The sequence below is a fragment of the Macrotis lagotis genome, chromosome 2, assembly GCF_037893015.1.
Source record: "Macrotis lagotis isolate mMagLag1 chromosome 2, bilby.v1.9.chrom.fasta, whole genome shotgun sequence".
Lineage (NCBI taxonomy): Eukaryota > Metazoa > Chordata > Mammalia > Peramelemorphia > Peramelidae > Macrotis > Macrotis lagotis.
The window spans coordinates 129,637,663-129,652,770 of record NC_133659.1 but is presented as its reverse complement, the minus strand read 5'-3'; the positions used below and the strand labels follow the sequence as shown (position 1 = coordinate 129,652,770).

The following is a 15,108-nucleotide window of genomic DNA, read 5'->3' as shown; positions in this document are numbered from 1 at the left end:
TTTTCACAGTGAGTGTTTCTGATAAAGGACTCATTTCTAAAATATATAAGAGAACTGAATCAAATTATATGAACATGGATATGAACATGCAGTTTTAGATGATTTAAATCTATTTATAATCACATGAAAAAATGCTCCAAATCATTATTGATTAGAGAAATGAAAATTAAAACAACTACAGTGTGCCTCCTAACACCTATCAGATTGGCTAAGATAACAAAAAAAGAAAATTAAGCAATATTGGAACAGGTGTGGGAAAATTGGGACACTAGTTTTTGGTAGAGTTGTAGACTGATCCATACATTCTGGAGAGCAATTAGGAAATATTCCCAAAGGCTGATAAAACTGTGCATACCCATTGATCCAGCAATACCATTGCTAGGTTTAAATCCCAAAGAGATTATATTGGAAAAGTCTCACATGTTCAAAAATATTTATAGCAGCTCTTTTTTTAGTGTTAAAGAATTGGAAATTGAGGAGATGCCCATCAATTGGGGAATGGCAGAACAAGTTATGGTATATGAGTGTGGTGGAGTACTATTTTACTGTTAAAAAATCATGAGTGAGGGGCAGCTAGTGGATAAAGCACTGGCCCTGGAGTCAGGAGTACCTGGGTTCAAATCTGGTCTCAGACACTTAATAATTACCTAGCTGTGTGGCCTTGGGCAAGCCAAAAAAAAAAAAAAAAACCCCTAAAAAAACCCTAAAAAATCATGAGTGGTCAGACTTTAAAGAAGCATAGAAAGACTTGCATGAAATGAGACTGAGTGAAATGAGCAAAACCAAGAAAAATTCCACACATTAACAACAACAATATGGGATGATCAGCTATGATGAATGCAGCTCATCTAAGCAGTTCAGAGATTAAGGACTATCCTATGAGAACTGGTATGGACAATGCTGTTCGCATCCAGAGGAAAAAACTGTGGAATCTGAATGCAGAGCAAACCATATTATGTTCCCTTTTTTAAAACTTATTTTATGTTTTTCCTTTCTTTCTCAGTCTCTTTTCTTTCCCCTTAGATCTAATTCCTTTTTCACAACATGACTAATATGGAAATATGTTAAATATTTTTGTACAAGTACAAATTTTACCAGATTGTTTTCCACTATGGGGAAGGAAGAGGGAATGGAGGATGGTAGAAAAATGTGCAACTCATAACCTTGCAAATGGATGAATGCTGAAAACTACCCTTGCATGTAATTTGAAAATAAAATAAAATTTCATTAAAAAAGTAAAGATTCATGAGATCAAGGTTGATTTGGGATGTGAATATTAAGAGCAATGAATAGATTTATGGTTGTTTCCTTATTCAGGAAGGAGGGTTCTTGCATAATACCAAGAGGTCTTTTAATTCAAATGTTGGGGTGATGACAAAACTGACATATCTATCTGCCAAGCCAAATATCACAGAAAATAGGATATATGAAATGGGAAAAATTGTTCATGAAGGGTCTCAGTAATTTATAGGAGGTAATAATGCCTTTCCCCATTTTCAAAAATGGACAAAGAATAGAATCTTTTTACTATGAGCTAGTCAGCTTCAATCAGAAAAGCATGATCTCAAATAAGACAATAGTAAAATTAAACTTGATTAAAAGAAATAGGAAAACTACATTAAGTTTATATACATTAGGCAATTAGTAGCAAATATCTATCAATATATGTACAGCAAATGAAATTGCATATAAATTCTTAAAGGATTTACAGGGGGGAAAGAGTAAAATTATAATACTTGGGGGAGGGGGGAATCAATGTACTTCTTTCAGATCTAGCCAAATCCAACCAAAGATAACTAAGAAAGAAATAGGAATGGGAAGATTTTAGAAAAGTTAGAAATGATATACTTTGAGACAGCTGGTTGAATCAGTGGAAAGTACATTGGACCTAGTGACAGAAAGTCTTAAGTTCAAATCAAATACTAGCTGCAAGTCATTTAACCTTGTTTACTTTGGTTTACTTATCTGAAAAATAAGCTGTAGAAGGAAACAACAAACCACTCTAGTATATTTGTCAAGAAAACCCCAAAATGGGGTCACAAATAGTCAAGAAAAAAAATGACAATAACAACAATATATCCCAGGTACTGTGAAAGGCAAAGAGGAGCTCATAGTTTAATGATCCATATAAATGACTTTTTCAAACAAATATGGACAGGATAAATTGGGTTTATTCAATAGAAGGAAGAAAAGAATAGAGGGTTTAGAACATTCATATGGTCATCGATACCTGAACAACTATTATAAAAGAAGGCTATCTGAAATTACATACCTGTTGAATCATATAGATCACGGTTCCCAAAATCTTTCCTCATATAATAAGGCATTTTCTTCTTATCTTTTTGTTCCTTTTCAACCTTCTCTTCCTGAAAATCTGATTCTTCAGAAGCCATATACTCATTTAGAGGGTGCTCAGAAGAATCTGAAATGAAAAGTTTCACTAATTAAATATATATCATATGATATATATGTATATGTATTATATATACATATTTATATTTATCTTATCATAAGTCAAAAGCAAATTTTGAAGTGGGATTATTTTAAGAGTTCTCTGTTTTTTTCTATTTTCAAAAAATTTATTTTTTCAATTAAAAATACTTTAAAAAATTAATTCTGTTATAATACATCCTACACTTTAAGCAAGATTATTTTTTAAATCCCTCCATACACATTTAGATAATTTGATAAAACAAATTCCTACTTTAGCTATGTCTGAAAATGTATGACTCTTTTTGCATTATAAGTTCATTGTCTCTCAGGCACTCTCATCAGAGTTCTAAAACCTTTCCTTTTATAGACTTTCTCTACAATACTGTAATTATTATATAAATTGTTTCCCTGGTTCTGCTGACTTCTGGTTCTGAATCTGTTGCATATTTCTATTTATCAGTTCTCTGGAAGTAGATAACCTCTTCCATCATAAGTCCATGTGTTTTCATGTTTTTATTTTTTTTTAATTGAAATTTTATTTTTTCCAATAATGTACAATGGTAGTTTCTCAATATTCATCCACTGGCAAATTTATGAATTCCACATTTTTCTACCACCCTCCCTTCCAACTCCCTCCTCATAGAGGTAAACAGTCTGGTAAAAGTTGTTCATGTATATTTGCATTTAACATATTTACATATTAGTCATGTTGTAAAAAAGGAATTTGAATAAATGGGAATGAAAAAAAATGAGAAAGAAAGGAAAATTATAAAAGAAATTTTTAAAAAGAGACCATAATATGCTTTGCTTTGCAATAAAAACAAAAATATGAAAGTGAGATGAAAGAAGAAACTTAAATTTGATACTTCAAAAGATTTCACTCCAAATGGGTTACAAAGGGAATAAAGAAGGAATAAATGATGACTCATAAGAGTTAGAATTTACTGAATGAAAGAAAAATCATGAGAACAAAGCAGGGAAGAACTTGAGAAAAATATGACGCAAAATGAGAGGATGTGTGGGAGACAGAGAGGAAAAATTTTGAACTTTGAGTTGGAAAAGAGAAGAGTCAAAAGAGAGAAATATATAAACAGACAAAAATTTAAGTAAATTCAAGAATGTGGAATAGGGCAAGTAAATGAGACAGGGGAAACACACAAGCATCAGTTCCTACAATTCCCATAGTCACAACTTTGGTGAAGGCTCTTATTTCTTCTACTCCCATATTGAAATGGAAGTTTCAGGTCTCAGTCATCCTCTACACATTTAGTTGTAATCACCTCATTCATCCACTTGATAAACTTCAGCGTCTCCCTATTATTTCTAGAATCAAATATAATCTCTGTTTAGCATTTAAAATCATACTCAACCAAGGTGGCAGCCTACTTTTTCAGCCTTAATATTCATTACTCCCACATTTTCCACACATTACAATGTAGCCTAACAGGCCTAGAAAATAAAGGAATAATGCAAAGATGTCCCCCTTTTCCACTGTTATTTAACAAAGTTCTAAAAATGTTCTCATTAGCAGTAAAGCAGAAGCTAAAGGTATAAAGATATACAGATGGGGGAAAATGTCCCTGCTTGCCAACAATCAATAAATAATCATTTATTAAATAATCACATTATACTAGCAGTATGATAAACACTGGAGATACACAGAAAAACAAAAGATAGTCCCTGCTCTACAGGAATTCAGATTTTAATGGGGAAGATAGAATGAAAATAATAATGTACAAATAATGTGTATATGTACATACATACATACATACATACATACATTTATGTTTATATAACAAACTGGAGATCATCAAGAACAATTAGAAAAGTCTTCATGTAGAAAACAGACAAGAATGTATAGAAAGATAGAAGAGTCAAGAAACAGAAGCAAGTATGTCACTGGGTACAGACAATGAAAATGGCCAGTCAGGAGATGGGAGTTCCTTGTGCAAGGAATAGTAAGATCACTGGATCATAGAGGACATGGGGGAAAATAAAATAAGGTATAAAAAAACTGGAAAAGCATGTGATGGAGGGAACAACAAGCTTTGAATGCTAAACAGAGAATTTTATATTTGAATTTGGGAGTGATAAGGAAGCACTGGAATTTGTTTCCTGAACATGCTATAGATTAGAGAGAAGTGCTGGGATAAAATTAAAGAAAAACAAAGATAATCTCTGCCTTCAAGTAATTTATAATCTAAAAATGAGAAATGACAACAAAAAGGGGCATAGCATTCCACAGAGTTGAAATCAAGATGAGCTGCTGATAGAAATTGGAGAGTTATCTGGAAATTTCAGATCTTAGCCCTCTATAAAGGAAGGCTTTAGGATGAGTTTAGTGCTCTATTCTTCAGTCTTCCAATCAGAATGGAGAGGCAACAAGGGGAGATGAGAATATATCAATAATCAAAAACTGAGTCAATTAGCAAAAAATGAAATTTCAGGTGATCATATTATCTTGGATAAGGCTATGATGTTCACTGGAGACAAAACCAAACAAAGATTGGAAATGAAAATGGAGTCAGATTCAATCAAAGGACTGAACCTCTCAATTATGTTCAATAGTGAAGATTATCTGACTTTTATACATAGGAATATAATTTAAGTTTAACTTAGACTTTTAAAAAAAATCTTTATTTTTTCCAATAACATGCAAAGATAGTTTCAACACTCATTTTTTGTAAGATTTTGTGTTCCACAGTTTTCTGTCTTCCTCCCTCTCCTTCCCTCTCCCCATGAAAACAAGCAATCTGATGTAGATTATACATTTACAATCATATTTAACATATTTCCATCAAATAGATGCTTAAAAAAGCACAAGTATATTACAAACCTGTTCTAAAGAATCATCTATAAAATATTATTTTAGACTTTATTTAACCTGTATTTCTCCTCTTTAAATATCTTATAAAATTTCTTTTTACAATAGTCAAATATTGCAGAAATTGACATGCCTGAAAATTGTTCTTCATGCAATGGAATGCTAGGTGTCACCTCAGAGTTAGGAATTACTGGAGAATTTAAAGCTGTGTCTTCAGTAGATTGACTAACCTCAAAATTCACTTCATGTAGATCTTTTTTCTTTTCAGCTTTCCAGATACTTGAATAATAGAGAAAACAATGTTATAATTAAATATTCACACAAATTAAGTTATTTTTATTTATAATTTCTTCTCTGAACTTTCCCACATATATTCAATTTCCCTAATTAGAACCTCTGCCATTCTCCTCTCTGACCATAATCTCTTATATCATTTTCTTTATTTATTTCATCCTTTCTACTCCTGAGCTTTATGATCATCAAAATTTTTAATTCTCTCCACTCCTCAGAAAGAACTTGATCTTATCACTAGGGCTTTTTCCTCCAACAGATAGGATCCTCAAACATCTGCTCATCTCTTGAATCCTTAATCTTTTCTTATTATATAGTTCATTCTCTTTTGCCTTCAAACATGTCTAAGTCTCAACTATCCTTTAAAAAAAAAACCTTCGCGGCGGCTAGGTGGTGCAGTGGATAGGGCACCGGCCCTGGAGTCAGGAGTACCTGGGTTCAAATCTGGCCTCAGACACTTAATAATTACTTAGCTGTGTGGCCTTGGGCAAGCCACTTAACCCCATTGGCCTTGAAAAAAAATCTAAAAAGAAAAACAAAAAAACCTACCCTTGACTCTTTCTCTTAACTCAGACAAACCCTTTGAAAAAGTTATCAAAACTTACTTTTTTTACCTTGTACTTTCACTCCTCAAATTTTTTGCAATTTTGGCTTCTGATATTACCATTCAACTGAAACTGATCTCTCCAAAAATCACTATTGTTCTCTTAATTACTAAATGTGATGGGTTTTTACCAATTCTCAGTCTTTTGTAAGATTTGCTTTTGATGCTGCTAACCACCCTGAATACTTTCATTTTCTGATTTTTTTTTGGTGACATTACTATCTCTTGATTAGTTTGAGCAAGGGGAGGAAGTAAGGGGAAGATAAGGGTATAGGTTAACCCCACAATAAAATTAGGATAGACTGTTGAGGAAAAGTGGCAAAGTGACTAAGCTTAAGTAGCAATGGGGAGAAAGAAGTGTGTCTCCTATTCCTCCTGGTCTGTTGCATCAAAAAAGTCACTCAGTCTTGGAAAGTGTGAATAGGGATGCAGTGACTACTAGAGAGAATAATGGAAGGTTGCCATTAGAGCTGAATGATTTATGTATTTATGCTAAATTGATGATATCTGGGTCAAAAGAAATAAGAATTCACGAAGGCACAGTGAAATATAAGAGCAGAAAAGACAGAACCAGTTATGAGCTGTAATCAACAGACACCCCGTGCTTCTCCAAGGACCACAAATGCAGTCCTATCTTCTACATCCTCTGTCCCTTGAACCTCCACAGCCTCCCAGAAATCGAGGTCAACACAATGAGACCATAACTACCAAGAAGTTCTCTTACAAGTTGGTGAAGAGTGGGAGTGTAATTCTCACTGCAAACACTGACCTCAGAGGCTAGGTTGTGGGTCAGGTGGTCCAGTTTGGTGCAGATATTGAGAGCTAATCTGGCAAGGATACTGGACCTGTGGTGGCCAGCCTCCTCCAGAAAGTATCCTACAAGCCCAAGCATTGGATCTATGATCTTCAGACAATTGTATTAGGTGAAGGCTCATGGGTGAAGGCCTGGAAATGAGCTGAATGGCAGGAGCAGATCTTGGTGCCAGCCCTGCCACAGTCAGTGCTGCCTAGCTGCAGCCTCATCCACATAGACTAACTATACTCAGGTCTCACTGAAGGCACCTGAAGCAACAGTGAATTTGTCCCTTTTCATTGACAACATTGCAGTGAATTGCCCTCCACTGAGTCCTGACCCAGCCCTTTCTAGACACCCATCCTCCCCCGGTGCCTACTGCACCACTTGAGGACTTGGACATGGCATCCTCTGGATCTTGTCCTGTGGTCAATGTCTCCCTCCCTACCATGAGCCAGTCACAGCAGCAGTCAGCAAGGCCCTTCAGTTATATACTTGGCCTGAGCTTTCCAAAGACCCTGGCTGAGGCTGGCCCTGAAGATGGTTCACTAGGCCCTGGCTGGCCTGTCCTTTGCTTGTCCACAGGTGCCACTGTTCCCTACTTTTCTGAAGGCCCTGTGGTCCCTATGTCTACAGTCAGTGACCTGATCTTGACACCCAAGTATAGCACATAGGACTATCCTTACGAGGCACCCCCATTCTATGAAGAATTGCAGCAGTGCCAGCTCAGGCTCCAGCAATGGGAACTGATTTGTGGGTTCCTTAGACCATCTAGTGGACCTCCTGTGGCCACTGCCTCAGACCAAGGTTTCATTGCAGCCAAGGGAAGGAGCTGTGGGCTGAATCTTTGGCCTTGAGGGAAGGAGGAGGCTCATATCCACTGGATCATCTGACCTCTGACTTTGTATCTCCTTGTAGACTTCCCTCCCCCTTCCCCACCTTGCCTTAAACCCTGGACTGTTTGCCTTTCAGGTTGGGCAGTGTATGGGAGAGGTCTTGGGGCTCCAGCTGTACTGTGCATCCCCATTTCCCATAAAGGCTACAGGGCCCTGAAAGGGCTGAAATCTAAACTGGCTCTAGTGCAGAGAAGACTGATTGTTTTATCTAAGGGAAGGGCCTTCCCTTGTTCCCAGGATTCAATCAATCAATCACTCTGGGGAAACTTTCACTAGTCCTTCCTCTTGTGCCTTTCCTCCTTCTGTTCTCATGCTGGGGGGAGCATTGCTATAGCCCTGGCTTTCTTGGATAGCATGAAGAGCTCTCCTGCCAATCTCCTATGGCCAGGATCATTCTCTGTACATACTGAGCTGGGGCAAGAGACCTTAGGGATTGGTTTTTAACTTCCTGTCCCCATGTGGGACTATGGGTAGGGTGGAGATAGGTGAGTTGGTTCCATTGCTCTCCCTTACATCTACTGAATTATAACCTATAACCTCCTCCCTTTAACTAATATATAGCTTGGTACTCATCACTTTCTCTCTTCTGGACTTGGGTTTCCTTTGGGCAACCTGTTCTAGGCATACTATGGCATGGTTGGTTCTGCAACCATCTTAGTTTGTTTCCTAGTAATGTCTAAGCCTCTTGGCTGTCTGGGAGAGTGAGTAGCATCTTGGTGACCTGTTCTGTTCTCTGCCTCCCCCTTACTTCCTTCCAAGCTATCCAGGAAGCTTTTCTCTTCCTTCAGGTTGGTTAGTCTTAGCTCCAGTTTGGCCAGTAACTTTAAAGCAAATGTGCAATACTGAGAGAGATTACTTGGATTAACTCATGGGGCAGACCTGTTCTGGAGTTTAGGGAAGCTTCAAGAGCCATAGAGAATCCTGTCCTTTCCAGTTATTTGGTTCTGTTTTATCTAGACCCCTCCTCCCTCTCCTGTTCAGGTATTTATTGATAAATATGCCTGCCCTCTTTCCCTTGTTCCACCCACCACCACCACCCCCAGCCTTGGAGGCATGAAAATTTATATGTAAATAAAGCTTTTGTTTTGTTAAAAAAAAAAAAAGAAAGAAAGAAAAGAAATGGACTTTGGAGGGGAAATGGCTGAGGAGAACAGGAATGAGAGGAATAAAGAACAAAGGGTGTTCCTTTCAGGAGATGGACTCAGAAATGGTTGAATGAGTAGATTCAAAGAGGAGTGAATATTGATGTTAAATTTGAGCCTGTGGAGGACTTAGAAGAGTGCCAATCTAGTTTTTAGCTAAGAGTTACTTAACCTTTTTATTAATGACTTAGAACAGGGCACACATCATCTTTTTCAAATCTACAGATGATGCAAAGTGCCAGGGTCAAAAAAGCTTTTGTCAGGCTAGATTTGGCTGATAGTGAGATAAAATTTAATAGGGATAAAAGTAAAGTCTTAAATGTGAGTTGGGGAAAAAAATCAACTTCAAAAAGACAAGATATGATGGGAGAAATGTGGCTACACTGTAGGCTTATTCAAAAAAGATTGGACTTGGACTCCATCCTCAATTATGAGTCAAAAATATGATCTGAAAGCCAAAAAAGTCCATGATCTTTTGAATTGTTATTGAGAAAGGTAGTGCTTCCAGAAAGAAAAGAATGAATCAACATGCTTTTTGTAGACTTTATGTTGCAGCTCATCTACATTTTAGAAAGTACAAAGATAAACCAGAGTCTAGAGGAGAGCATCCAGAACGGTGAAGGGTCTCAAACTCTTACTATATGAGAATCAGTGAAAAGAACTGGGTTGTTTAGCTTAAAGAAGTTTCAGGTAGGATATACTATTTGTCTTCAAGTACATGAAGTAATGTCATGTAGAAAAATAAATTCATATATTTTTCTGTTTAGCTACCAAAGATAAAACAAGGAACAACAGGTAGAGGTCAGAGAAGAAGAATAATGGCAAATGATAACATTTTTCTCAAAAGAACCAATCTCATAGCAACAGAGAGTTCTGTTCACTTTTTGGGTTATGTATGTAAGACATAACACAGAACTTCTCAAGGTCTATCAAAAATGCTTTTTGAGCACGTCCAGCCAAGATGGCATAGAGAAATCAGGAACTGTGCTAAGGTCTCCTGGCTTTCCCTCAGAAATAATATGAACCGAGTCTCTTAACAGAATTCAAAACCACAAAATCCAGAGAAGAACAAAGGAGAACATCTACCAACAAGATCTTTCTCAGGTAAGTGATCTTCATCATTCTCATCAGAAATGGCACTTGATACACACTCATAGATATTGTTATAGATAAGAAATATAGTTATAGTTATAGTTATAGATATAGAAGGGAAATGGATGAGGGGAACAGGAATGAAAGGAATAAAGAACAAAAGGTGTTCTTTTCAGGAGATGGATTCAGAAATGGTTGAATGGGTAGATTCAAAGAGGAGTCAATAGCAATGTTAAATTTGAGCCTGTGCCATAATATGCCTAAAAGAGGTTGCCCAAAGGAAACCCAAGTCTAGAAAAGAGAAAGTGATGAATACCAAGCTATATATTAAAGGGAGGAGGTTATAGATAAGTTATAGTTATAGATAAGAAATCTATCTTACCCTAGAGAAAAATTAGAGGAAAGGGATGGGATAAAGGGGATGGGGGGAAGGGAAGAGGAGAGTAGGTGACAGAAGAGAGAGAAGATTTTGGGAGAGAGTACTCAGATACAACACACTTCTGAGCAGGGACAGGGAGAAGGAAGAGAGAGAATAGAATAAATGAGAATGGGGAGGAACAGAGTGGAGAGAAATACAGCTAGGAATAGCAATTGTGGAAAAAAATATTGAAGCAACTTCTCTGGTGGACTTATGATAAAGAAAGCAACTCATACCAGAGATAGAGTCATTGGAATCTGAACACAGACTGAAGTACATTTTTTTCTCTCTTATTATTCTCGAGGTTTCTCATCTTTTTGTGGGGAAGGGGGCTTATGTTTACTCTTATAACAAGATTATTGTAATAATATAAAATAAATAAACTAAAAAAATTCAAAATAAAAAAGACTACTGGGGGGGGGAATACATCAATCCACTTCTGAAAAGGATCCCAAAATGAAAACACCAAGGAATATTGTGGCCAAATTTCAGAACCATCAGACAAAAGAGAAAATCCTGCAAGCAGCCAGAAAGAAACAATTTAGATACCAAGGAACCACAATAAGAATTACACAGGACCTGGCTGCATCAACATTAAGGGATTGAAGAGCCTGGAATATGATATTCCAAAGAGCAAGGGAGCTTGGAATGCAACCAAGACTTTATTATTCTGCAAAACTGAACCTTCTCTTCCAGGGGAAAAGATGGACATTTAATGAAATAGGAGACTTCCAACTTTTCCTGACAAAAAGACCAGAGTTAAATAGAAAATTTGGACTTCAAACAGGAGACTCAAGAGACACATGAAAAGGTAAAAAATGGAAAAGAAAAAAGAATTGCTATCCTGTAAGATGAAACTGACTATGTCCCCACCTGGGAGAAAGATTATCATAACTATTGAGAATTGCAACTCTATTAGAGAGAGTATACTTAGCCAGAAGTAATGGACACTCATGACTTGTCTGTGACTCAGAATGATTTAAAAACAGTATCTCCTTTAAAAGGGGTGGGGTGGGGGGCACGAGGTGGTGCAGAGGATAGAGCACTGACCCTGGAGTCAGGAGTACCTGAGTTCAAATCTGGCCTCAGACACTTAATAATTACCTAGCTGTGTGGCCTTGGGCAAGCCACTTAACCTCATTGCCTTGCAAAACAAAAGCGGGGGTAGATAGTAAAGAGAAGGGAGAATGGAGGAGATTTGATGGGGTAAATCACATTACATAAAGAGGTACAAAGGACCTCTTGCAATAGAGGGAAAGAAGGGAGGAAGTGAAAACTGCCTGAATCTTTCTCTCATCAGATTTGGCTCACAGAAGGATTAACAGACTCACATTCAGTTAAGTTAAGAAACTTATTAACCTTTCAAATATTAAAAGGGGAAGGGGGGGAGGAAAAAGGGAACTAACAGAAGGAAGGGAAGGAAGAAGGGGCAAAGGGAAAAGAGAAAGATAGGGGAGAGGTGGATATATGGGGACAAAAATACTGAAAGAGGTGGTATTCAGAAGTAAAATACTGGGGAATATAGATAAAGTTAAAAAAGAGGAAAAATAAAAACATAGGGAAGATAACATGGAGGGCAATAAAGAGTTAGTATTTATAACTTTGAATGCAAATGGGACGAACTCTCCCGTCAAATGTAAGTGAATAGTAGAATGGATTAAAAACCAGAATCTTACAATATGCTGCTTACAAGAGACTTATTTGAAGCAAAGAGAAACATATAGAGTAAAGGTAAAAGGTTGGAGGAGAGTATATTTTGCTTCAGTCAGAGTGAAAAAGGAGGGGATAGCAAACATTATCTTAGACAATGCAGCTGCTAAAATAGATTTCCTTAAAAGAGATAAGGAAGGAAATTCTATCCTCTTAAAAGGTACCATAGACAATGAAGAAATTTCAATACTAAATATGTAATCACCAAGTGGTATAGGATCCAAATTCTTAGAGAAGAAGCTGAATGAGCTACAGGAAGGCATAGACAGCAAAACTCTACTGGTGGGAGATCTCAACCTCCCTCTCTCAGATTAAGATAAATCAAACCATAAAATAAAGCAGAAAGTTAAGGAGATAAATAGAAGGTTAGAAAACCTAGACATGAGAGGCCTTTGGAGGAAATTGAATGGGGATAGAAAGGAATATATCTTTTTTTTCCCTGAAGTACATGGTATTTACACAAAAATTGACCATAAATTAGGGCATAAGAATCTTATAATCAAATATAGAAAGGCAGAAATAATGAATACTACCTTCTCAGATCATAATGCAATAAAAATCACATGCAATAAAGGGCCATGAAGAGACAGATCTGAAACTAATTACAACTAAATAACTCAGAGATGCTTTAATTTACATCAGTAAAATGATGTTCTCCATCTCTCTTCCTTGGTCATGAACTGCTTCCCTTTCCATAGATCTGACAGGTAAACTATTGCTTGATCTCTTTGTTTGCTTATAATATTGCTTTTTATGTCTAAATCCTATCCATTTTGATCTTCATATATATATATATATGGTGTGAAGTGCTTATATATAGGGTGTGAAGTGCTTAAAGATTGAGTGGGTCAAACAAAATATTATAGAGAGAATTAATGATTTTATCCTTGATAATGACAATAATGAGATAATATACCAAAACTTATGCAATACAGCCAAGGCAGTTATTTGGGAATATATCCTTAACTGCTTACATGAATAAAATAGAGAAAGAGGAAATCCATGAATTAAGGATGTAAATAAAAAATTAGAGAAAGAATAAATCAAAACCCCCAATTAATATAATAAAATGACAGTTCTACTAAAATTAAACTACTTGTTTAGTGCCCTTTAATCAAAATTCCAAAAAATTACTTTAATGAGTTAGAAAAAATTGTAAATAAATTTATGTGGAGAAATAAAAAGTCAAGAATCTTCAAGGATTTAATGAAAAAAAAGTACAAAAGAAGGTGGTTTAGCCCTACTAGATCTAAAATTTATGAAGCATCAGTCATCAAAACTCTGGTATTGGCTAAGAAATGGAGTGGTGGATCAGTGGAACAGACTAGGTGCAATAGCAGGAAATGATTATAGTAATCTGCTGTTTGATAAACCCAGAGTCCAGCTATTGGGATAAAAACTCTTTCTTTGATAAAAAAAAAAACTGTTGGAAAAATTGGAAGTTAGTATGGCAGAAATTTGAATTAGACCAGCACTTCACACCATATATATATATATATATATATATATATATATATATATATATAATGTATATGTATTTTAAGATCAAAATGGATATAGGATCTAGACATAAAAAACAATATTATAAGCAAACCAAGAGATCAAGGAATAGTCTACCTGTCAGAGCTATGGAAAGGGAAGCAGTTTATGACCAAGGAAGAGATGGAGAATATCATTAAAAACAAACTAGATAATTCTGGTGACATTAAATTAAAAAGGTTTTGTGCAAACAAAACCACTGAAACCAAGATCAAAAGAAATATAATAAGTTGGGAAATAATTTTTACAACTAGTATTTCTGGCAAAGGACTCATTTCTAAAATATAAAGGGAACTGAGTCAAATCAAATTTAAAAAAGCCATTCCCCAACTGACAATTGGTCAAAGGATATGCAAAGGCAATTTACAGCTGAGGAAATCAAAGTGATCCATAGTGATATGAAAAATTGCTCTAAATCACTACTTATTAGAGTAATGTAAATTAAAGCATCTCTGAGGTACCATTTCACACCTCTCAGACTGGCCAATATGACTAGAAAGGACACTGATCAATGTTGGAAAGGATGTGAGAAATCTGGGACAATAATACATTGTTAGTGGAGCTGTGAACTCATCCAACCTTTCTGGAGAACAATTCAGAGTTACACCCAAAGGGCAACAAAAACGTGCATACCCTTTGACCTAGCAATATCACTACTGGGTCTATACCCTGAAGAGATCATGAAAAAGGGTTAAAACATCACTTGTACAAAAATATTCATAGCAGCTCTATTTGTGATGGCAAAGAATTGGAAATCAAGTGAATGTCCTTCAATTGGGGAATGGCTTAACAAACTGTGGTATATGTATGTCTTGGAACACTACTGTTCTATTAGAAACTAAGAGGGATGGGAATTCAGGGAAGCCTGGAAGGATTTGCATGAACTGATGCTGAGTGAGATGAGCAGAACTTGAATAACACTGTACACCCTAACAGCAACATGGGGGTGATGATCAACCTCAATGAGCTTGTTCACTCCATCAGTGCAACAATCAGTTATGATTTTGGGTTATCTGCAATGGAGAATACCATTTGTATCCAGAGAAAGAACTATGGAATTTAAACAAAGGCCAAAGTCTATTACCTTCAATTTTATATAAAAAAAAATGCCTTATGTACTACATAATTTTGCTATCTCTAATATTTTATTTTCTCCTTCAGGACATGATTTCTCTCCCAACACATTCAATTTCTGTCAATGTATAGCATGGAAAAAATGAAAAGATTACCAGACTGCCTTCTGTGGGGGATGGGGGAGGAAAGGGGGGGTGGAGTATAGATTGTAAAATTCAAAACCTTACAGAAAATGATGGGTAGAAACTACTATTGTATATAATTGGAAAAACAAATAAAATATTAATTAAAA

The 15,108-nt window shown here is 36.0% G+C and overlaps 1 protein-coding gene and 1 pseudogene across 1 annotated transcript in view; one reads left to right on the top strand and one right to left on the bottom strand.

The window, feature by feature from the left end:
• The window catches only part of DNAH14 (dynein axonemal heavy chain 14), a 577,586-nt gene that overhangs the window by 535,770 nt on the left and 26,708 nt on the right, over window positions 1-15,108 (bottom strand). The window contains 2 exon segments of the mRNA XM_074220908.1: window positions 2,273-2,422; window positions 5,391-5,536. Of these exon segments, the coding sequence (XP_074077009.1) occupies window positions 2,273-2,422; window positions 5,391-5,536 (296 nt within the window).
• Window positions 6,496-7,695, top strand: LOC141510849 (arrestin domain-containing protein 1-like; annotated as a pseudogene).